General features: G+C 35.1%; 1 protein-coding gene across 1 annotated transcript in view; it reads left to right on the top strand.

The window, feature by feature from the left end:
• The window catches only part of SLC6A15 (solute carrier family 6 member 15), a 36,601-nt gene extending 19,593 nt beyond the window's left edge, over positions 1-17,008 (top strand). Inside the window, exons 4-12 of the mRNA XM_063154945.1 lie at positions 392-518; positions 2,019-2,200; positions 3,441-3,551; positions 6,956-7,197; positions 7,304-7,496; positions 8,721-8,913; positions 11,388-11,547; positions 14,140-14,302; positions 15,656-17,008. Coding sequence (XP_063011015.1) covers positions 392-518; positions 2,019-2,200; positions 3,441-3,551; positions 6,956-7,197; positions 7,304-7,496; positions 8,721-8,913; positions 11,388-11,547; positions 14,140-14,302; positions 15,656-16,027 — 1,743 coding nt within the window. The 3' untranslated portion in view covers positions 16,028-17,008. The remainder of the gene's footprint in view (positions 1-391; positions 519-2,018; positions 2,201-3,440; positions 3,552-6,955; positions 7,198-7,303; positions 7,497-8,720; positions 8,914-11,387; positions 11,548-14,139; positions 14,303-15,655) is intronic.
• Positions 17,009-20,365: the final 3,357 nt, after the last annotated feature.

Genomic DNA, 20,365 nt, shown 5'->3' on the forward strand with positions numbered 1-20,365 from the left:
GGCATCAAGGTCAGTTTTCAGTGTTTTTGAAGATCTTAGAACTTGAATCGATCCATTTAAACTGTTGCCATATATGTGTCTGTTAAGTCAGTCAACTTGTATTCTGTGATTCTTTTGAAATTAGGAACTGTGGAACAGAGTACCCTTCTGGAGGAAAAATCCCTGTAACAGTATAGGTGTAACATAAATATGGAGAAAAGTGAAAATTTAGAAAATGTCAGGTACTTTAAGGGGACAAGTCCTTCTCTTCTTCTGATTTAGTTGAATAAAACTAAATTTAGTTAATCAGATTCATTGACTGATGTATAGAAATATGCAGAAGTTCAGCAGGCATTATTTTATTTGCTTCATAAATGTAACTTTTTGGTTGTTTTTTTTTCCTTCCTACTAGGTATGCTTCTTTGTGGCCCTGTACTACAATGTCATTATTGGATGGAGCCTGTTTTACTTTTCACAGTCTTTTCAGCATCCATTACCATGGGACCAATGTCCTTTAGTTAAAAATGCATCTCATACCTGTAAGTCTGTGTTAATATAAGGTTATTAAAAATCATTAAAGTATATAAAATTTAAGGTTTTCAAACCAAAAGGAGGAAAAGTACAATTTAAGAAGATATTTGTGTGCAAAAGTGTTCTATTTGGGTGTTTTTAAGTGTCCTATAAGAGCACTGTTTTCTATGTAAATTAAATTTCTTTGTAAATAGAAATGAGATAATCTCTTACAGACATATTCTATAACAGCATGAAAAGTTCCTTGTCATTTGGGTTTGGTTACCTTATAACAGTAGATATTTTGTATTATTATTGCTATTGAAATACAAATTATTTCTTCTTTTCCTTTTTTTTTGCAGATTCTAAATTTTCTTTAATTATTTCTTGTGGGTTTATATACCACTTGAATAAGGAACAACCAGGGATGTTTGAAAAGTTCTGCCTTTTTGTACTGTCTTTTCCAGAGTTGCTTGCTTCAGTTATTATTCAGAAATAGTACTTGTAAATGTTGACACACAGTCAAACTGAATGTATTCCACAGGCTACTGTCCATTAATTGAGCAGCAGTGGTTGTTTATGTACTCTTATCCTTCTTAAATATTAAGACACAGCGTGTCAGCCTAAGTTGAGCAGAAGCCATCTGAACTAAGTTTAAAAAAACTAATATATTTGATAACATCTTACCATTTTTAATAGGTTATTTCAGTGAAGATCTGTCATCTGTGTTAGGTTAGGTTAAAAAGAGTGTATTTTCCCCCTATTTTTCAGGACATGCTTAGATGTATGGTTCATTGTTAGGTATAAATAATTTATAAAGATTATTAGGTAATATTTTCTCTGAAGAAATCTTTCTGTTTATGTGTTACGATTCTTGATACACACAGTTTCTTAAAACTGTTTGGTAACATGACTATAACAGAATTACAGTATGATCCAAAGAATCACTTCTGGAATATACATAGCAACTTTCATTAAATATATCTGTGTAGGAACCACTTATTTCCTTTTTTCCTTTTCTCATCACTTTGATATCATTATGCTATTATTTTATTCTTTATAGTGGTAGTTAAGTCCCAGTTTATTTGAGTGTCATATCAAAGGAGACACAACTATTCATTTTCCATATGTCTTCAAATTTCTGTTCATTGCAGAGAGGTAGTTTTCATAGTATGTAATTAATGGTATCATATGCAGATAATGTAATTTTATTTGTGATAAATGGAATATATTCATCTAAGCCTGCCTACTGTTTAGTTCTGAAGTGAGAAATAAATTCTGCCTTGGAGTAGGTTCAACCATAATGCAGAGGAATACATTGTCCCAAAAGGATATTTTAAAAGATATACCCAGAAGCTTTCACTGATAGCAGTCACTTTTTCTTTTAGACAAAGTCTTAAGACTGTTTTTTGAGTTTAATTTTTTAATAAATGATGATGGCACAATTAGAAATATTGAGAAGTGATAGAACACTGTTATGAAATATCTCTCCTGAACCCTTTCTTTACTTGCTAACATCTCTTTGACAGTTGTGGAGCCTGAGTGTGAGAAAAGTTCTGCAACCACTTATTACTGGTACAGGGAAGCACTGAATATTTCCAGCTCTCTGTCAGAGAGCGGGGGTTTGAATTGGAAGATGACTATCTGCTTGCTGGCTGCTTGGGTCATGGTATGCTTAGCCATGATCAAAGGCATTCAGTCTTCAGGCAAAGTGAGTATACTGTTTACTTGCATGTCATTGCTTAATTTTGAGGCATTTCTGGACATTTCTGTTCACCACACTGTCTGTTTACTCTCACAAAATATGTAGGAGCAGGTTAAGTGCTTTGACTCACTCCTGCATTTGTATAATCTCAAGTAGAAGAATATTAGTAGTTAAGCATTAAAATTCTATCAGTTTTATTGGAAATGGAAATTATTTAGTGCGACTTGAGATCTGAAGAAGAATCATTTTGCTTCTCATCAGCATAGATGTTGCTTGTAACTGTACCTCAGCTTTATTGTGCAGCATAAGTCTCATAAGTGTTTTGAGTGTCTAAGGAAATGAGTTTCCATGTGTACTCACCGTATGACTGCAGTGCATTCACATATGCATGCTTCTGGCATGAACACAGCAGCTTTCCAGGATTCTGGATTGTTTCTTTTGACTAATGATTTACCATCCCTTTGCATCTGAGTACTGTTAACTTGTCTTCTTTCCTTTGCATGCAGCCAGCTGGATTTGCTGGTGAAAGATTTACTAGATCTGTTGATCTCAGTGGGATTTTCAGAGGAAAAACAATTTGTCCCAATAGCAAAATTCTTTGCTATTAAAAAGTTTGGCACTGACATGGCAATTTCTGTGACCTCCTTGGGGCATTTCAGTTAAAGAAATAAGTAACAAGTTTAACTAGAGAATCATTTTACTAAGCTTTACAGAATAAATTTTCTTTTCAGTCATGGGTAATGAAATACCAGATTTGATTACTATTTTTTGTTGTTTTGACAGTAAGCATGTGATTGAATTCATTGGTTATGTGCTTTCTATTGATTCTTGTGCCCTTGCCTTCTGAAGACAAAATTAGTTTCTATTCATGCTGCATACCTTTGCCATACCCAGTCAAAGTGCTTTTGTAAAGAGAAGCACTTCTCCAGCAGTTTACTTCTGTCTTTGTTTTCATCTCATTGAATTAATACTGAATTTCCCTGGAAGTCCAGAGGTTCTTTATCGGTTAGTGGTAAATAATCAGGCAGTTGTATTGCCTTTGTACAGTACAGAATTTAATTTCTTTTACAATCATGTGATTTTGCCTTCTTCTGCAGAGACGAGGGGAAGGGGAAGTGTTCTTAGACCATATGATCATCAATTCAGTCAAATATTCAAAGGATACTGTGCAGTGAATGAACATATTGAAAAGAAACTCCGTGTTAAATGTCATGTTACATTTTTTTCTTGCCTTCTTGTGTTTCAGATCATGTATTTTAGTTCCCTTTTTCCATATGTGGTACTTTTATGCTTTCTGATCAGAGGACTGCTCCTTAATGGGTCAGTGGATGGAATTCGGCACATGTTCACCCCTAAGGTATGTGCTTAATTTCTGTTTGCAGGGTATTGAAGTTTCAGTGGCAATATGACCATTTATGAATGCTCTCATTTAAGCTTATTGTTCTCATAGAGCATTTGGCTGTATTTCTGTTTGCTTAAATTGCAAAATTTTTTTGATCTCAGTGGCACAATACCAAGCCCTAAAGTCCAAAGGCTCTAGGTGTTCCCAGGGTCTGTAGAGTTACCTTTCTAGGTGAGGGCTCCCAGAGCTATACATCTCTACAAAGCTAAACAACTGAGAGTGCAATTTAGAGGATTCAGGAAGTTTAGAGAGCTTTAAATACTGAAAGGAGAAGTTTGCCATTTTCTGATATTGAAATGTCTGATTCTGGGTTGTCAGTGCCTTACTTTGCACTTTTATCACAACATGAATAATTAACTTGTCCCTTTTGGAAAAGAGTGGGTTTTTTCCCTCCTTTTCAGAAAAAACTTAAAGCTGTTTACATAGTAGCCCAAAGTACAGGTGATCTGCATTTAATAGCGATTAATATAAGTACTTGCCACTCAGCTTTCCTTATCAATTTTCTTATGACTTGCCAAGATAGCAGCAGTTCTAAGCATATTATTTTACTGCCAGTATTTTTGCCAGGAACATTCCTTATACAGCTTTAGGTTTTCTAACTTTGGAGGTGATAAGGAGTGTTATCAATCACTTGGCTTGAAGATCTAAATACTACCCACACCTATCTCAAATGCTTTGCAACTACATCTATACTATAGGAACAGCATGTTTGAATAGTCAGAGCCATACTCAGGAATGAATAAGTCTGGGCTTCATATTATATTGTGAAATGGACTTTCCAATGAGTCCACTTCACAATACAGCTGAGAAAAACAGGACTATTATTTCAAAAATGAAAACTAAATAATAACAGAATCAAAATCAATGCACATAGTGGCTAATGCCAGATGACAGGGTGCTGTCAGTTGTTTTGATTCCAGGTGTTTTGAGTCTGGAGAACTGTCATCCTATGAAAATGACCTTTGTGGTCTCTCACATTGATGCAGTCATGTTCCACTTCACTCACTGTCACCACTTTAGAGAGTCATGCTTGTGCAGAAGCTTGCAGGCTGCTCAGGCAAATTTGAGGAACCTGAGGAAGAGAGAAATGTAATGCCTGCTAACGAGAGAAAGTCTAAAGTGAAGGTGAAACACAGACCTCTGTAAGATATAACTTGGTTTCTCAACCACAGTGAGTTCTCCTTTGGCTGGAGAACTACCACTAGATAGTGAGGGAAAATAAATATAAAAACTGCCCTTGAATACCAACACCTCTTCAGTATTCACTATTTCCTCAGTTATACTTAAAAATAGTTGCAGCTGGTGTTTACTTTATGGTTACATTATACTTAATTATACAAATGTTTCAACTGTTCATTTAAATGATATCAAAAGAAAAATGGTTCTTAATTTCTTCTGACAGTTTCCAGTTTTGTATCAAAATTTAAGCTGTGGTTTAAATTTGAAGATAGGAGGCCTGTATGTGATATGTATTATATGTGAATATAAACCTTACAAAATATTTCCATTATAATTTTTTGTACTTGAGCACTAATTTGGACTGTAGGTTCATAGGAGACTACCTGAAGAAATTCAGACCCCCACACCTGTTGTTTCATTCACTCCACTGTGCTAACACTTTATTTGGGCATCCAGGCTCTACAAAGGAATGCTAAACCAATCTAGCATGAAATTTATCCAGGTAGATAGATGTCAGAGGGAGAAGCATCTTTTTGGCCCAATTAGCTGAACAAATGGCCACATTTTGAGCACAGATGATTGCAGCAAATTCCCATCAGTGGGAGAGGATTGGCACACGTTGGTGCAGGTGTGAGAGTACAAGACTAATGCAGAAGGGGAGGATTTCTCTGTTTGGCATGGCTGTTAAACAAAGCAGAAATTCTAAATAAGAAAATTCATGGAAAACCTAAAGAAAGGTATGTGAAAAGCCCACTTAACTACTGCAGTTAAATTGTAGGATTATATGAAGCTGAAGTACAGAGACTCCAAAATTTCACATACAATACCTAATAGCAAATCAGTCTAGAGTTAATTTTGAAAGTTTGGGCTACATGCATCCAAAAACATACTACTTCTGATGGTACCAAAGGATATATTATAGGAAGTGAGTAGGGTTTTGGCATTTCAAGCAATTGGAGATTTGTTACAGTTAAGTGTTCCTTGCTCTCCCTCTGGTGGGAAAGCTCTGGCATGACAGTCCCTGAGTTAGAATTACGTGCAGTAGCCACTTGTGCATTGCAATTATAATCTAAATTGTAAGTCAGGAATATGTTTATTCTCATAAACACCTTTTCCCAATTTTATTGTATTTCAGCTATATATAAGTGAATAAAGGAGATTTCTGCTGCTTATCTATAATAAATATATCTCCATGGGAAACCAACATTTTATCCAAAATGTTGTAACAATAGCAAATTTCTTTTTCCTCAGAGTAAGACAGTCAGTCTGATAATTCTGGCATCTATGCTGATGCTTTTATTTCTATGAATACACCTAGGGCTTAAAGAAAATAAAAGTCACTTGAATTAATAGAGGCCCTGATTCAGCTTGAGCAAATCTGATGTTTAAATTTGACATGTTCTTCTTTAATGCTTTCTTGTGAACCAGTATCTAGAAGAATTTGAGATAGATGATGACTCATAACTTTGTAAAAACGTGGAGGTTTTTTGAGCAATGCAGTTGATCTGAGTGAGCAATACTGTTAAATTTTTTTATAAAAGACTTAGTTGCTCCTGTAATACATGACCTATTTAACAAAGGGTTAAGTTCAAGGCATCTGACTTCAGAGGTTTGACTCAGGCACTATACAGCTTGTGGTGGCAAGTGTTCATTTCATGTATTTCATTTTGCTTTACTTATTTGCATGTAATAGAATTCCATATAAGCATGTGTATCTCATGTTCACCTTCTTTTTGTACATTTGAAAAGTGACAGCAAGGCAACTTTAATCTTACTCATTGCATTTCTTAAAAGGGTTGATCAATCTAAAATACATCTTAAATCTAACAGAAGTCGGTACATATACTGTAAATAAAAAAGTATTGTAAAAAAAACCCCTCTCTTATTTCTCAGTATAACTTGCAGATATTTCAGTTAGATAGCTCCAGTAGTGTCTCGTTGTTTGGAACATATGTATAACATGTTTCTCCTTGATGTTTAGATAATATAAAATAAGTAGAAATTCTGGCCCATAAGTTTGCCAGCTTCAGGGGTTGCATTCAGCTTTCATTTTATCATAATGAAAATACGGTTGTAGTGGAGTATTAGCATTTTTATGATGTAGTGTTTATTCTGTTGTTTTTTTCATATAATAGAAATGCATTTTATAGCTGACATATATTATATCTAATTTCAAACAGCTTGAAATAATGCTGGAGCCCAAGGTCTGGAGAGAAGCTGCTACTCAGGTGTTCTTTGCCTTAGGGCTTGGATTTGGTGGAGTCATTGCCTTTTCAAGCTACAACAAGAGAGACAACAACTGCCATTTTGATGCTGTACTGGTGTCCTTCATCAATTTTTTCACTTCTGTGCTGGCAACTTTGGTGGTGTTTGCAGTTCTGGGCTTCAAAGCCAATATCATAAATGAAAAATGTGTTACCCAGTATGAATATCCATTTCTTTTTTTAAAATTATTTTTACGGTTTATTTCATTTATGAATTAACACAGACCACTGAGTTTGTTCTCTCTGTTCTATTGTGTTTTACAGAAATTCAGAGAAGATTTTAAAACTTCTGAAAATGGGCAATCTCAGCCAAGATATGATCCCACATCATATCAATTTCTCCAGCATTACAGCAGAAGATTACAATTTAGTTTATGACATTATACAGAAAGTCAAAGAAGAACAGTTTGATTCTCTTGGTCTGAAATCTTGTCAAATTGAAGATGAACTTGACAAGGTGAGATTCAGTCTTGAATACAGAGATTAGGAAGAGATGAATATTTGCAACCATGAAGTAAGCTGTGACATGTACCTACATGGAGTGTCAGTACCTGTGAGCCGTGCACCTAAAAAGACCTGGATGGAAACATGGTTGATTCCAGCTCACTTGAGGACTTTTGGGTCTGATGTCTTAATACAGTCTTCACTGATTTATAATATATTTTGATCATTATATCATTCTTCTCAAGAGGTGATAAGTTTTTTAAGCTCTGTTTTTCAGAAGAACTGAGCATAAGAGTTTTTCCAAAGACTAAACAGAGGTGTTACCTATTCAATGTCTCAGAGTGCAATTTATATTTATATAATAATATTTATTTATATAATAATATTTATATAATTTATTTATATCTAATAATTGTATCTTAGTGTTAAGATACAATTATTAGATATAAATACTACTTCACTAAAACAAAAAATTATCTGCTTAGGTAGTTGTTTAATGAGTATCATCCTGTTTTTAAGTCTTTCAGTAAGCAAATCTGTAACAGAAATTATAGTTTTCTAGCTTTAGACAGGCAATTGCAGATTGAAGCACTGACTTCTATATAGTTGCACCAGCATCTGAAGATAAAATATGAAATTGGTGACTTAGACTTCTAAGGTTTCTATACTATGGCTGCTTTTTAAATTTGAAAAAAAAGTATAGAAATTAAATCCTTTATATGTTTACTGGAGAATACAGAGTGTATTTTGTAACTGTCCTGTATAGTAGCTGTCATGCAGAATTATCATTGAAGGAGAGAAAGAAGTCCTGATTGGACAAGAGAGGAAAATTCTTCATAATGAGCGCAGTCAGCCCTCGGACTAATCTCTCAGTGGACGTGGTGCTTTCCACGTCACGGGACATTTTTAAGATTCAGCTGGACAGGGTGCTGGACCATCTTGTTTAGACTGCTTTTGCCAAGAAGTCTGGACCAGATGATCCATGAGACACCTTCAAACCTCATAGCTTTCTATGAAAGAAATGTGTTCATTCTAATCAACTTACAAATTCTCATGTTTCAGTAAATAGTATTAATTGGAAGAATTACGTATTAGATAGCAATTTCCCTCTCTGCCTTCAAGAGGTAATCAATGACACCATATGAACACAAAGTCAGACTTGTCAGGCTGTCACACTACCAAAAAACCAAAAAAAATTCATGAATAATGATATAATTTTTTTTTTCCTCACTGACAGGCAGTTCAAGGAACTGGTTTAGCTTTTATTGCATTTACAGAAGCAATGACCCACTTCCCTGCTTCTCCCTTCTGGTCAGTCATGTTCTTTCTCATGTTAGTAAATTTGGGACTTGGAAGTATGTTTGGAACCATTGAAGGCATTATCACGCCCATTGTTGATACCTTCAAGGTCAGGAAAGAAATTCTTACTGGTGAGTTACACAAACATTCTTTTCTCCATAGAGCAGTAAACAAAATTTTTTTTGCACTATGTTTTTTGGGTTTTTTTTGTTTTTTTTTTTTTGGACATGAAGGTTTACAGAACAGTAAATCACTGTGTTCCAGACTGTACTTCCATGCACAGGCACGTTAATATCTGCAAATAAAACCTTTTTTCCTGAATGTTATAGTAGCATAAACACCCTAAAACTTAAATTTTAATTCAATTTCTGTTACAAGTTACAATGGTCGGTCCTTTTGGGCTCTTTCAGAATGCTTTCCATTCCATCCCGTGTCACACATTGGAGAAACAAATGAAAAGGGGAGAGTGAAAATACATTGCAAATTACTACAAATTATTCCTGAGCAGGCCAGATGAAATCTTAATTTATAATAAAAATTTAATTATGTTAAAATCAGTACAGTAACTCTCTAGAGAAACATATTTTTCCCTGTTAAATATTTATAAAGTCTTAAGCAAGACGTCTAGTTGTTTTGTTTGGTTTATTTTTATTATTTAAATGCCATAAGTTACTTGTTTGGGGCTTTTTTAATTACTTAAATGCCCTAAGTTATTTGAGGTGTAGCACGTTCACATAGCCTTGACTTGTAGGGATTTCTCTTTTTTGTATAAAGCACCACCAAAGGTGTGAAAGTTAGGTTTCTGAAAACCTTCAGCAAGAGATTTGATGTGTTATGCACAAATTCAGCTTTCCTATCAATGCCTATAAAAGGTGGGATAGAAAATAAATTTTAAAAAATGGCGCTTTAACATTGGCTAACTCTATGAAGAAAATAATAAACTTTATGAGAGAAATAATAGTACGTTTTATGAGAGTTAACCCCTGATGCAGCAGAGCAACTGCTTTTTTCCCCAGTTGCTTTCCTTACTTTACTGAGATAACAAGTAATTTTTGATAGGTAAAAAAAATCAAATTCTTAAAAAAAGATAAATCCATTGATTTTTCAGAAGTCCTAAGTTATTGAGCCCTTTTTGGTCTGTTTGGTTTTTTTTTTAATTGGGTCTTAACTTCTTGCTGAATAACCAGTACAACAATTAGAATTAGCTGTTCTTCCTAAGTATATGTGCAAGTACCATGATTTGTAGTCATTACACTGGAGTAATGGAGCATTTTACAGTAATTCCTTGTTACTCTCTTAGACAAAAAAAATAATTAAGATAAAGAAACATTCAAGAACTGTCTTTCTCTTGTAACTTTTTAAAGTGCTGTGCATGCATGATTTTAGTTAAACTCAGTTGTACTCAAAAGATTACAACTTGGTGTGCTGTCCTGTTAATTAACAGAAAAAAATTGAAATATCTGGATTATTTTTCATGCAGTACTAGTGGTATTTTAGAAGGATTATAGCTGCAATAGATTTTGTGCTTACAAGACAGAACCTTTCAACTTTTACAGGATTGTTAGTACCTTTGCAACTCTTGGAGTTCAGAGAAACCAACTCAAGTGCTTTAATTTATTTTGCATTTAACAATGCCTCATGCTGATTGGTGGAAAGTCCATAAAGACATTATAGTAGTAGTTCCTACAAGGTTCAAGACTTCTACCATAGTATTTGAAACGGTTTTATTGTCTTACATTAAGTACTATAATCAATAATAATCAAATGTTTTGAATTCATACAATGGGTATATTCTGTAAAGATATTTTATATTTTGACCCAGATTAATTTCACCTAATTTTGGACTACTTAGATGCATCCTTAGCCTAAGTTCTCTGAGAAAAAAAAAAAAAAGAGCACTTAAAACTGTAAGAATCAGTCTTACTGATGCTCAGCCTACAACTGATCCCATGATTTATTGAAATTTGACTTACCCAAGCATTAAGTCCTGTTGCTGACAAATTTAGTTGGAGAAAATTACATTGAGATCCATTATGCAGGATCAGCCATTCATCAGAAATATATTTTGGGTTGTCCCTAAAGAAGGGACAGAAATGTTGTTTAATGTACAAATACATTTAGACAGATCTAATAGAACTTTATGCCCTTAATGATCTTCTAGGAGCAGTCTCTTCAGCCTTTGTATTTTTTAGAATCATAGAAACTTATTCATATTATTTTTTCTCCATATTTTCACTTCTAAGTTCTTTTCGCTTCTGAATTCCAAAAGTTGAGCTGGTGACCAGTTAACATGATGTGCGATGTTTTGCCTACTGGTTTATTTTACCTCTGCATTTACATTACGTTTAGTGAGAAATAGTCACTTGATTAATCTCTGTTGATTAATCTCTTAATCAGGACTGCTGTGATATGGGGATTCTAGTAATTCTAATTTCATAATTCTCTGTTTTGTAGGAAAGAGGTAGGATAATTAATATTCTTAAAATTGAGAGCCCCTAAACAGTAGAATGTTACTGACTTGACTTTTATGAAATAATGCGTTAGTTCCTCCTTGTCTATGGAACTTTGTTGTAGTTATAGCTCACATTTCTGTCCTTTATTCCAGTCATCTGCTGCTTGGTAGCATTTTTTATTGGCCTGATCTTTGTGCAGCGCTCTGGAAATTATTTTGTGACAATGTTTGATGACTACTCAGCTACTCTGCCCCTGCTTATCGTGGTCATTTTGGAGAATATTGCAGTCATCCGAATTTATGGAATAGACAAGTAAGTGAAGGAAATGTGTCTCCCTGTCCACATCAACACCATTCTTTACAATAATTATTGCTATTTTAATTATATTGTATGAAGCATCCGCATTTTACACAGGAATACAAGTAATTAGAAAGCATGACAGTCTGGTCCAGAATCTAGTCTGTTACTAAGAACAGGTTTGGAGCAAGATACACTACATCAGAACAGTGTACTGAAACCCAAAGAATAATTGCAAGAGGTCCAAAACCAAGAGAATGCAGCAAAAGAGACAAAATTAGAAACTTAGAAAGGCAGCTAGATAGAAAAGTATAGGGAATTTGTATTAACAAAGACATCAAGAAGATTTCATAAATAACCGTGGTGTAAGCAACAGATGAGGATGAGTATTTCAATGCAGTATTCAGGCAGCCTGAGAAAGAAACAAAGCAAGCTCTAATGGCAGGAAAAAGAAAAAAGTTTCAATTTAAGTTTAAAGTTTCAATTGAGTTTGGGGTGTTATAGCAATTAATTTTTCTTTGCATTAGTTGTGAGAGAGGAGATGACAGCAAAAACAGGGTCAAAGCTTACTTGGAAGCAGCACAGCTGACAATGAAGTCAAGTGACCTGTTAGGGATGGATGAAGAGGAATGACCATAAATCCCATTTTTTTTGATTTTTGTTAAATTCATTTTATGTCTAAAATCAGCAGAATGTGTTCAGTAAGTGAGATCAGTATATGCCATGCTTAAGGAATAGAAGGGTTTGTACCAAAAATAACTTATGCCATGCACAGGTTAAACAGAACATGCTATACTAACATGTTGTAGTAATTAAAATGTTTGTAATTCCTTTGCATGAAGAAAAAGTGTGACATAGGATGAGTGGGGTTTCATTTGACTTTTCACTTGTCTGATCTGAGTAACCAGCAATCATTTATCATAATAAAACAAAATTATAAGAAAATTTAATTTTATGGTTTTCAGACATTGTTTCTGGACTATGCAAGTAGTACTTGGTCTGCTTGCTTGCTCAGGGAGAATTCCAACTTGGACCACGTGTATAATCCTATAATTAATCATTTAGATATAAAAACACCACATAGATTATTTTACACATGCAACCAAAAGATAAAACAGATGACCTGGTTATAAGGTTTGTAATGTCCAAGCTCCACTGTGAATGGAAGTAGATATGCCAAAAGTCAGCAGCTGACCTGTGACGAGGTTGATGTTAAGGCATAGCTAAAATATGGTAATCCTTTGCTTATGACTCACAGTGCAGGCAATTCATGTTTTCAGAAGGGATTCTGACAGGACACAGAGAAAAGTTAACAGCCAAGTTTCTAATTTATAATGACCACCCGAGTATTCCCTCTGCAGTATTCCTGGTTTCTTCTGATGTATGTTTCTGCAGAAACCTAGCAATTCAGTTTGCAAAAAATGTCAGCATCAACAGCCTCAGGCTGCCATTGGCTGTGATAGTACCAAGGGTTCCCTGTAGATAAAGTTCTGTATGAATGTCTAATTATTAGACATTAAGTCTTTGATCAGACAGTAGTAAACCAAAGCATAGCATCCAAAGGGTGCTATAGAAAAGAGACAACGTGTGAATTTCTGTAGCCAAGAAGGAAAATCTCCCACACTGTAATCAGTGCTATAAGGAGCTTCAGCTAAAGGAGACTTTTAGAAGAGGATGAGTAGGATGGAGACAATAGAAGACTACCTTAAAGTAAGGATAACAGATTCATGTTTAACTGGTAGAAGAACTGGAGATCTCAGAAAGAGAAGGCTACCTATAGAGGGTACAATCCGTTTGTAAGTTCAGCTTCCTTTTAATGATGTGTTTTATTTCAGTGTAAGCAAACAATAGAATGCCTCAAGCTGTGCAGTTAAATTTTTTTTCTGAGAGCTTACATGACAGAAGCTTAAAATGTGTAAAAAAAAAATAAATTGGAAAGCATCCTTCTATAAGAGCTTTTTTGAGATGCACATTTCAAAAGGGAGTGGGACCACAAGGGAGTTAAACCAGTCATTGCTTGTGCACACTCCAAAAGAATTATTTCTAAAATCATTCTCTGTTTCTGCTGGTCTGGAACCATGTACTCCATCATGAGTACAAAAATAGGAGTTTTGTTCATGTCTTAACTTAAAATTTTGAGGAGAAAGGTAGCAGTTTTATAGCTTGGAAGAGTTTTATTTCAGCAGCTTATATGATGCAAACCATAGCTTGTGCATAAAGTTGGTTTCTTTTAGACTGCAGCACATGTATGGGTTCAAAATTAATGTTACACATCTGTAAGATGTGCTGGTAAACAACCCAGTAGACAATAGAAGAAAATGTAAAAAATAATCTTCTAAAAGAAATGTGAGTTTAAATATCTTCAGCACATTCCAGCAAGCAGTTTACTAAATCACTGTAGTGTGCAGGGATTCCTTTTGTTCGTCTGGTCTGAACTACTAGTATAAGCTCTATTTATTCAGCCCATCAAGTAATTTAAACTACACCTATTTCTATATGTACATTTTTTCCAGTGTGTTGATTCCCTCAGGTTGAATGCTGTGTATTGATTATAGTGATCAAAATCTCAGTGTCTACACTAACAATAACTTTTTAATCCATTCACAGATTTATGGAAGACCTGAAGGATATGCTGGGGTTTTCTCCAAGCCAGTATTATTACTACATGTGGAAGTATGTTTCACCCTTTGTATTGTTATGTTTGCTGGTAGCTAGCATTGTCCAAATGGGATTGAGTCCTCCTGGTTACAATGCTTGGATTGAGGATACGGTATGTATATAGTATGTATGTGTATATGTAGGGTTTGTATTTATGTATGATACCATCAGCAGCATCATTGTGATCATATCTGAAGCATTTGAGAAACACATGAGCAGACAAAAAAATTACAATTAGAAATTCAAAATCAGCATAAATAATGATATGATTGCTGTTATCTCAAGTAACTTTGATGTAAAACCAACAGTTTTTTAGTTTTAAGTAGTTCTGCTTTAAAATATAACTGATTTACACAAACCTGTACGCTCTGGGTGACTTATTTCCTAACTTATGATAAAGATATTCATAATCATGGGAGAGGTTGTTCACATTCATTAAGTCTTATTTTACTGCAGAAAACAGATGATAACTGCATAAATAATTTCAGATATCACATCAGGTTTTTTTATGTGTCATAATTTTTTCCCTTTGGGAACACATATCACAGTGTAGCAGCTGTATTAAAACCTGGCTCTGATAAGAACTTGTCTCGGTGAGCGTCAAGACAGTTCTGAGCTTCGACTTCAAAAAGAGATTTTAGTCAAGGGAACTCTGAAGACTTCAGCTAGTTGTAGGCCCATGAGCCCTCAGCTGTTTCTACAGGCTTTTTATGCAAAGCAGGCAGAGAGAAAATGTCAGAGACATTCATCTAATGAAACTTTCCCAAATTAGCCGGGGGGAAAGTCACAGCAAAGACAGGTAAAGGATAAACACAGGAGGTTGGCTTTACTATTGGTAGTATGCCTGCCTCTACCCAGACAGCTACATGATTCTCAGAAAAATGCTCTTGTCACATTTGTGTCTTTAGAAAGAGAGATACCTTAGAATACCAAACATGCCATTCCTTTCCACATACAAAGTCAGGCAAGCAGAGCCTGTTGGCTGTTGATGCCTGGATGCAGTAGAGGTGGGGGTATAGTAGTGCCCCAGCATTACAGTTTACCTGATGTTTATGCAAAGTGCAATAATGGTTCCTGTCTAGACCAACTATTAGTCTATGGAACAGGGGCTAATTTTCCAGGCATAGTTACAGATAACCACTGCACACTTGTCAGTTCTGGACATCCTTTAAAGGATCAGGAAGCTACAGAGAAATGTAGCAGAAAGCCTAAAGTGAAAATCTTCATTTGTGTGCTGCTGAAGTGCTCTCAAAAACTGTTCAACAGTGTTTTAGTCCTGCTCACTGGCTGAAAGATAGCAATCCTGCATCTCCATGGCTCTTCAAATCTGAGATCTGTAGTGGTGCCCACACTGTGAGTGCCGTGGAGTTTTCTGCTTGAAAACTGCAGACCTCAATGAGGACTGCAGGTTTTTGTTATTTTTCTGGTAAAGATGTATTAATCATTTTTCTGATGTGTTTCTCAGGCAACAGAAGAGTTCCACAGCTATCCAACATGGGGAATGATTGTCTGTATATCTTTGATGGTGTTGGCCATACTGCCAGTCCCAATAGTCTTCATGGTACGCCGTTGCAACCTTATTGATGACAGTTCTGGTAGTTTGGCATCTGTATCCTACAAAAGAGGTCGGATAATAAAGGAACCTGTTAATCTGGAGGGAGATAATACAAGTCTGATTCATGGGAAGAGTCCAAGTGAAGTGCCATCTCCAAATTTCGGCAAAAACATATATCGAAAACAGACTGGCTCGCCGACTCTGGACACGGCTCCAAACGGGCGTTATGGTATTGGCTACCTGATGGCAGATATGCCTGACATGCCAGAGTCTGATTTGTAACCACAGAACAAAAAAAAGTGCTGTGTTTCTTCTCTCACTGATCACGGCCCTGCTGTGAGAAGTGGTCAGCGTCACTTGCTAGGGTGCGATCTCACGTGCTCCACAGTGACAGTCTTTAAAATGTCATGATAGTACGTACTGGTTGAGAAAATTCTGAGTTTTTATTTGCACTGAAGGAAAGATTCAATTGCAATGGCAGCCTACATCTGCCAGGATAGCCAAGAATTTGATTTTTAAATTAACTTCTAAATTTAAAGCTTTCTATTTCTGAAGCCCAGGTCTCGCTCAAATGATAAAATATTTCTGAGGTTATATCATTGAAAATCAATTTCTTTCTGCTGAATTTCAGGTTGACTCCCAAGTATTAATGGTGAGCTCAGTAGTAGTTCACCAAACCTGTGTTTGTGTAAACACTTGTATATACCTTATGTAGATATGCTGTACTTATTTTATTAGCACTGATAATTACTTAGGCTATTAGCTGAGTAAAAAACAAACCTGCAAACTATTTTCTTATGTAATAGCTGTATAGAGCAATAGTATTAGAAAATCAAGGAGTAGACTTATAGGAAGGCGATCAAAGATTCCCTGTTCACTGGGGACTGCGTAAACTGTGGCTGTATATTTTGTGTAAAATATTTGCTTTTTCAGTGTGAAAACAATGTTAGAGTGAGTCACTCCAATAATCTTAAGGATTGTGCAGATTCTGCATTTTTTTCTATGCTGTGTGCCTAAAAAAGACCTTGATATTTATTGTGGTTACAAGATTACATATATATTATATTTATATAATATACTTGTAATGTAAATATGTATATTATTCTGTATGTAATCGTTTCAAAAGTTGAAGCAAATGGCTTTTTTAATTAGTCTCCTTCAGTTTTGCTTCTGTTTTATGCAGATAATTTTTTTTCAGTCAGTAATTGTTAAGAACTGTATGGCATTACATTTTAACCAATGAATAAAGAGATTGATAAGGTATTTCTCTGTGGTATCCTAATACACTTACTATAACACAGCCTGTTTTTTCCTCATCTGGACTACCTGAAAGAATGATATTTCCTAGATGAATAGAGATGCTAAAAGAACTTGAAAACAAAAAATCAGTCAAAATAAACTTTTGGACAAGGCCATTTACTGTGAGTACAGGAGGTGATGTAGCGTTGTAAACTGGCAGGATACACTGGAATGATCTACTCCTTACCCCAAAGTGTTTTAAAATTAGGCATAAATTATGACTTTTCTACCTCTACTAAGCAAAGGGAAGAACTTGCTTACATTGTCCCAGCATCAAAGAACTAGATGAACTTATTTGAGGTAAATGCAAGTCTCTGAAACTCTGTGTCTCAAGACCACAGTTTCGTGCATGTCAGTATGGAAAAGCTATGACTAATAAATGGAAAGAAGCAGAATGTTAAACCAAAACACTTTAGCAACTTGATAAAATTCCTTATGGATAACTCTTCTGTCACAGGAGAATAAACTCAGATAATTTCCCACTTTTAACCTGAAAGCTTTTGAAATCATTTCCAATCATCAGAAAGTTGAACTAGAAGCATTAGCTGACAAAAAGCAATATTTAATTATCAGGATTATTTTACGTGTGATAGAAATTGATAAAGAGGCATTTAAAGAAGTCCTCTAAAATGCACGTATTGGAACGTATGGGGTGGAGTTTGCATAATTTAAGCAGATTGTTCTTTATAACTGATGTATTGGCAACATTAGCGTGTGTGTAATGTCTCACCATTAAAGACAGAGCAAGCATGTACAAAATAATCCTGTTGTGGCAGAGCAGCAGCAAATTTCCACCATCATAACACATGAGGTTTCTACCATGACTCTTTGAGGTAGTTGCCATGCATCCCTCTGTGCCCAGTCCACAGAGTGCAGAACTCTTTTCTTACAGATGAGTTACCTGCACTGACACATGCTTTTACTTTTATAAACCTTAGTTTTCAATGGTCAAATGTTTGCTGCTACAGAAGAGCTCTTAAAATGAATGTGAGCAAGATCTTACTATTAAGGTGCAATAGCTACTTCTGTTTAATGCATCACAAAGGGGACTAATGCTGCTTTAGCAAACTGCTGAAGATCATTCTGCCTGGAATATATGTCTGCCCTTTTGCCCTTTACTTCAACACTTTTTATAAGTATTAAGACTTTCCACTCATTTAAACCATTAGTTCTCAGTTGGTTGCTTCCTACTAACTCCAGTTAGCACATGAGTTCATGAAATGTTTCAGGCTTGAGGAAACGCAGAATGTATGTCTTGTCTGCTGTCAGATGTTCAATTCATAATTTGATAATAACTATGATTGAACATGCTCAAGTGCAGAAGTTCTTTGAAGAGAGAGAAGAGAATGTTGACCTCGTGTTCAAAAGGCTTGATTTATTATTTTATGATATATATTACATTATTACTATGCTAATAGGAATAGAGAGAAAAGTTCTCAGAAGGCTAGCTAGCTAAGAATACAAAAGGAAGGAATAACAAAGTTCTGTGTCCAGGCAGAAAGCAAGAACAGCTCTGCTGTGAGTGGTCAGTAAATCCAAACATCCACCCAAGACCAATCACGGACACACCTGTTGCATTCCACAGCAGCAGATAACCATTGTTTACACTGTGTTGCTGAGGCCACAGCTTCTCAGAAAGGGGAAAAATCCTAAAGAAAGGATTTTTATGAAAAGATGTCTGTGACAGTTTAGTATGATGGTCTCTTAAAAAGGCACAATATGTCCAGCCTAAAGAAGCACTACTGGTCAAAAAAAACCAGCCAGATGTGAAGACTTAAAAAAATCTAAAAGTAATTACTATAAAGTGTGACATCCAGGTTCTTACATATTAATGAAAGAACTACTGAAGCAAAGAAATTTTATGTACATTTGCTGTTAAAGCCAAGGGAATCTACATTGCTTTGATTCTGCAGCTTTGGGAACAAAGTAGTAAAAGGAGAGGGCAGAAGAGAGAAGTTTCATATTTACCTACTTAAAAGTCTGTGTCATATCAGTTATAGCTACATTTAATCTGGGGGAGTGAGGGGGGTTTTTTAAGTAAGAGATCATTGCAGAAGTCAGTCATGCTTAAAGAAAATCATAATTGAGTCTTACAAAATTTTGTTCTTGGGAAATGGCCTAAGAACAAGATCATCCATGTGGAAAGTGAAAATAGATTTCCAATATATTTATTGCAGAAGGCATAAGGTTCCTCTAACCAATATTAATTTTGGGATCTGATTTTGCTACAGAAATTTAAAAGAATCAGTCACCATTAATATGGCACAAATGAAGGCCACATAATTACCTCCATACTCATCAGTGGAGGTTCCCAAATTCACTGTCGTATAGGATAGACATACAGTCTTGATGCCTGATTTTAATCTTTTTTGATGGATCAAAATTTTATTGATATCTTACAGAGTATCATGCAGTGATGAAAAGAAGGAGAATAGGGAGAAAAAAAGAGAAAAATATATAAGCATGAAAAAAGGGTTGAACAATCAACCCTATTCTCAGGAAGCAGCAGATACAGTTTAGTTATGAATCCTTATTCTGCCATAATGGGAAGAGCGGTCTTGTTACACTAGGGAGAAATCAGTTATGATTGTGATAGCAGTAGCAGAGAAAAAAAAGGATGTGTTTGCAAAAGAATTTTAGATACTCTGAAATACTTGCCTATATTAACCAGCGTGGAACACTCAAGTGCCCTGTTCAGGTGACATGCAGAGTATTTAAATAAAGCTTTCTACTTCTACCACTTCTTTGAGAAGTTAGCAGAAAGACGGTTATGTGAATTTAAAAAAAAATGCAGAAATTTAATATCAACATCTAAATGCCTAGTTAGATTGTGTGGTTTGAGGAAAAAGGAGGAAGTCAAAATGCTAGCTGTAATTTAGGTGCCTTGCCACCTGATGGTGCTCGTATGTCACGTCTGTTGGGGAAATGTGACGCTCAGGAGGTTTGAAAAGGACAATAATATATTTTTATTCTCTATCAAGACAAGACTTCTGAATGATCATGGTGCTGCTAAAGCTCAGAACTTTATTAATCTGTTCCTTCAGCAGCTTTCATACATATTTGGGTTTTTATTTTCAAAACCCCCAAATTTTTAATATTATCAAAAGTAAAACTGAGCTGTCAGTATCCCACATTCAAGTAGTACACTTTTGGGTCTTGTGAGTAGGCAGTAGGTCTTGAGTCAGTATTTTGAAACAGTGCTTTCTAACATGCTTTATTATTATTATTTTTAAATATCTTATTAGTAGCTATTTTTATTTCTTAAATTAGCAAATTAATCAGTTGACAAATCAGTGGAATAGGAGAATCTTTGACTCTAAT

The sequence above is a fragment of the Melospiza melodia genome, chromosome 4 (genome assembly GCF_035770615.1).
Source record: "Melospiza melodia melodia isolate bMelMel2 chromosome 4, bMelMel2.pri, whole genome shotgun sequence".
Taxonomy (NCBI): Eukaryota; Metazoa; Chordata; class Aves; order Passeriformes; family Passerellidae; genus Melospiza; species Melospiza melodia.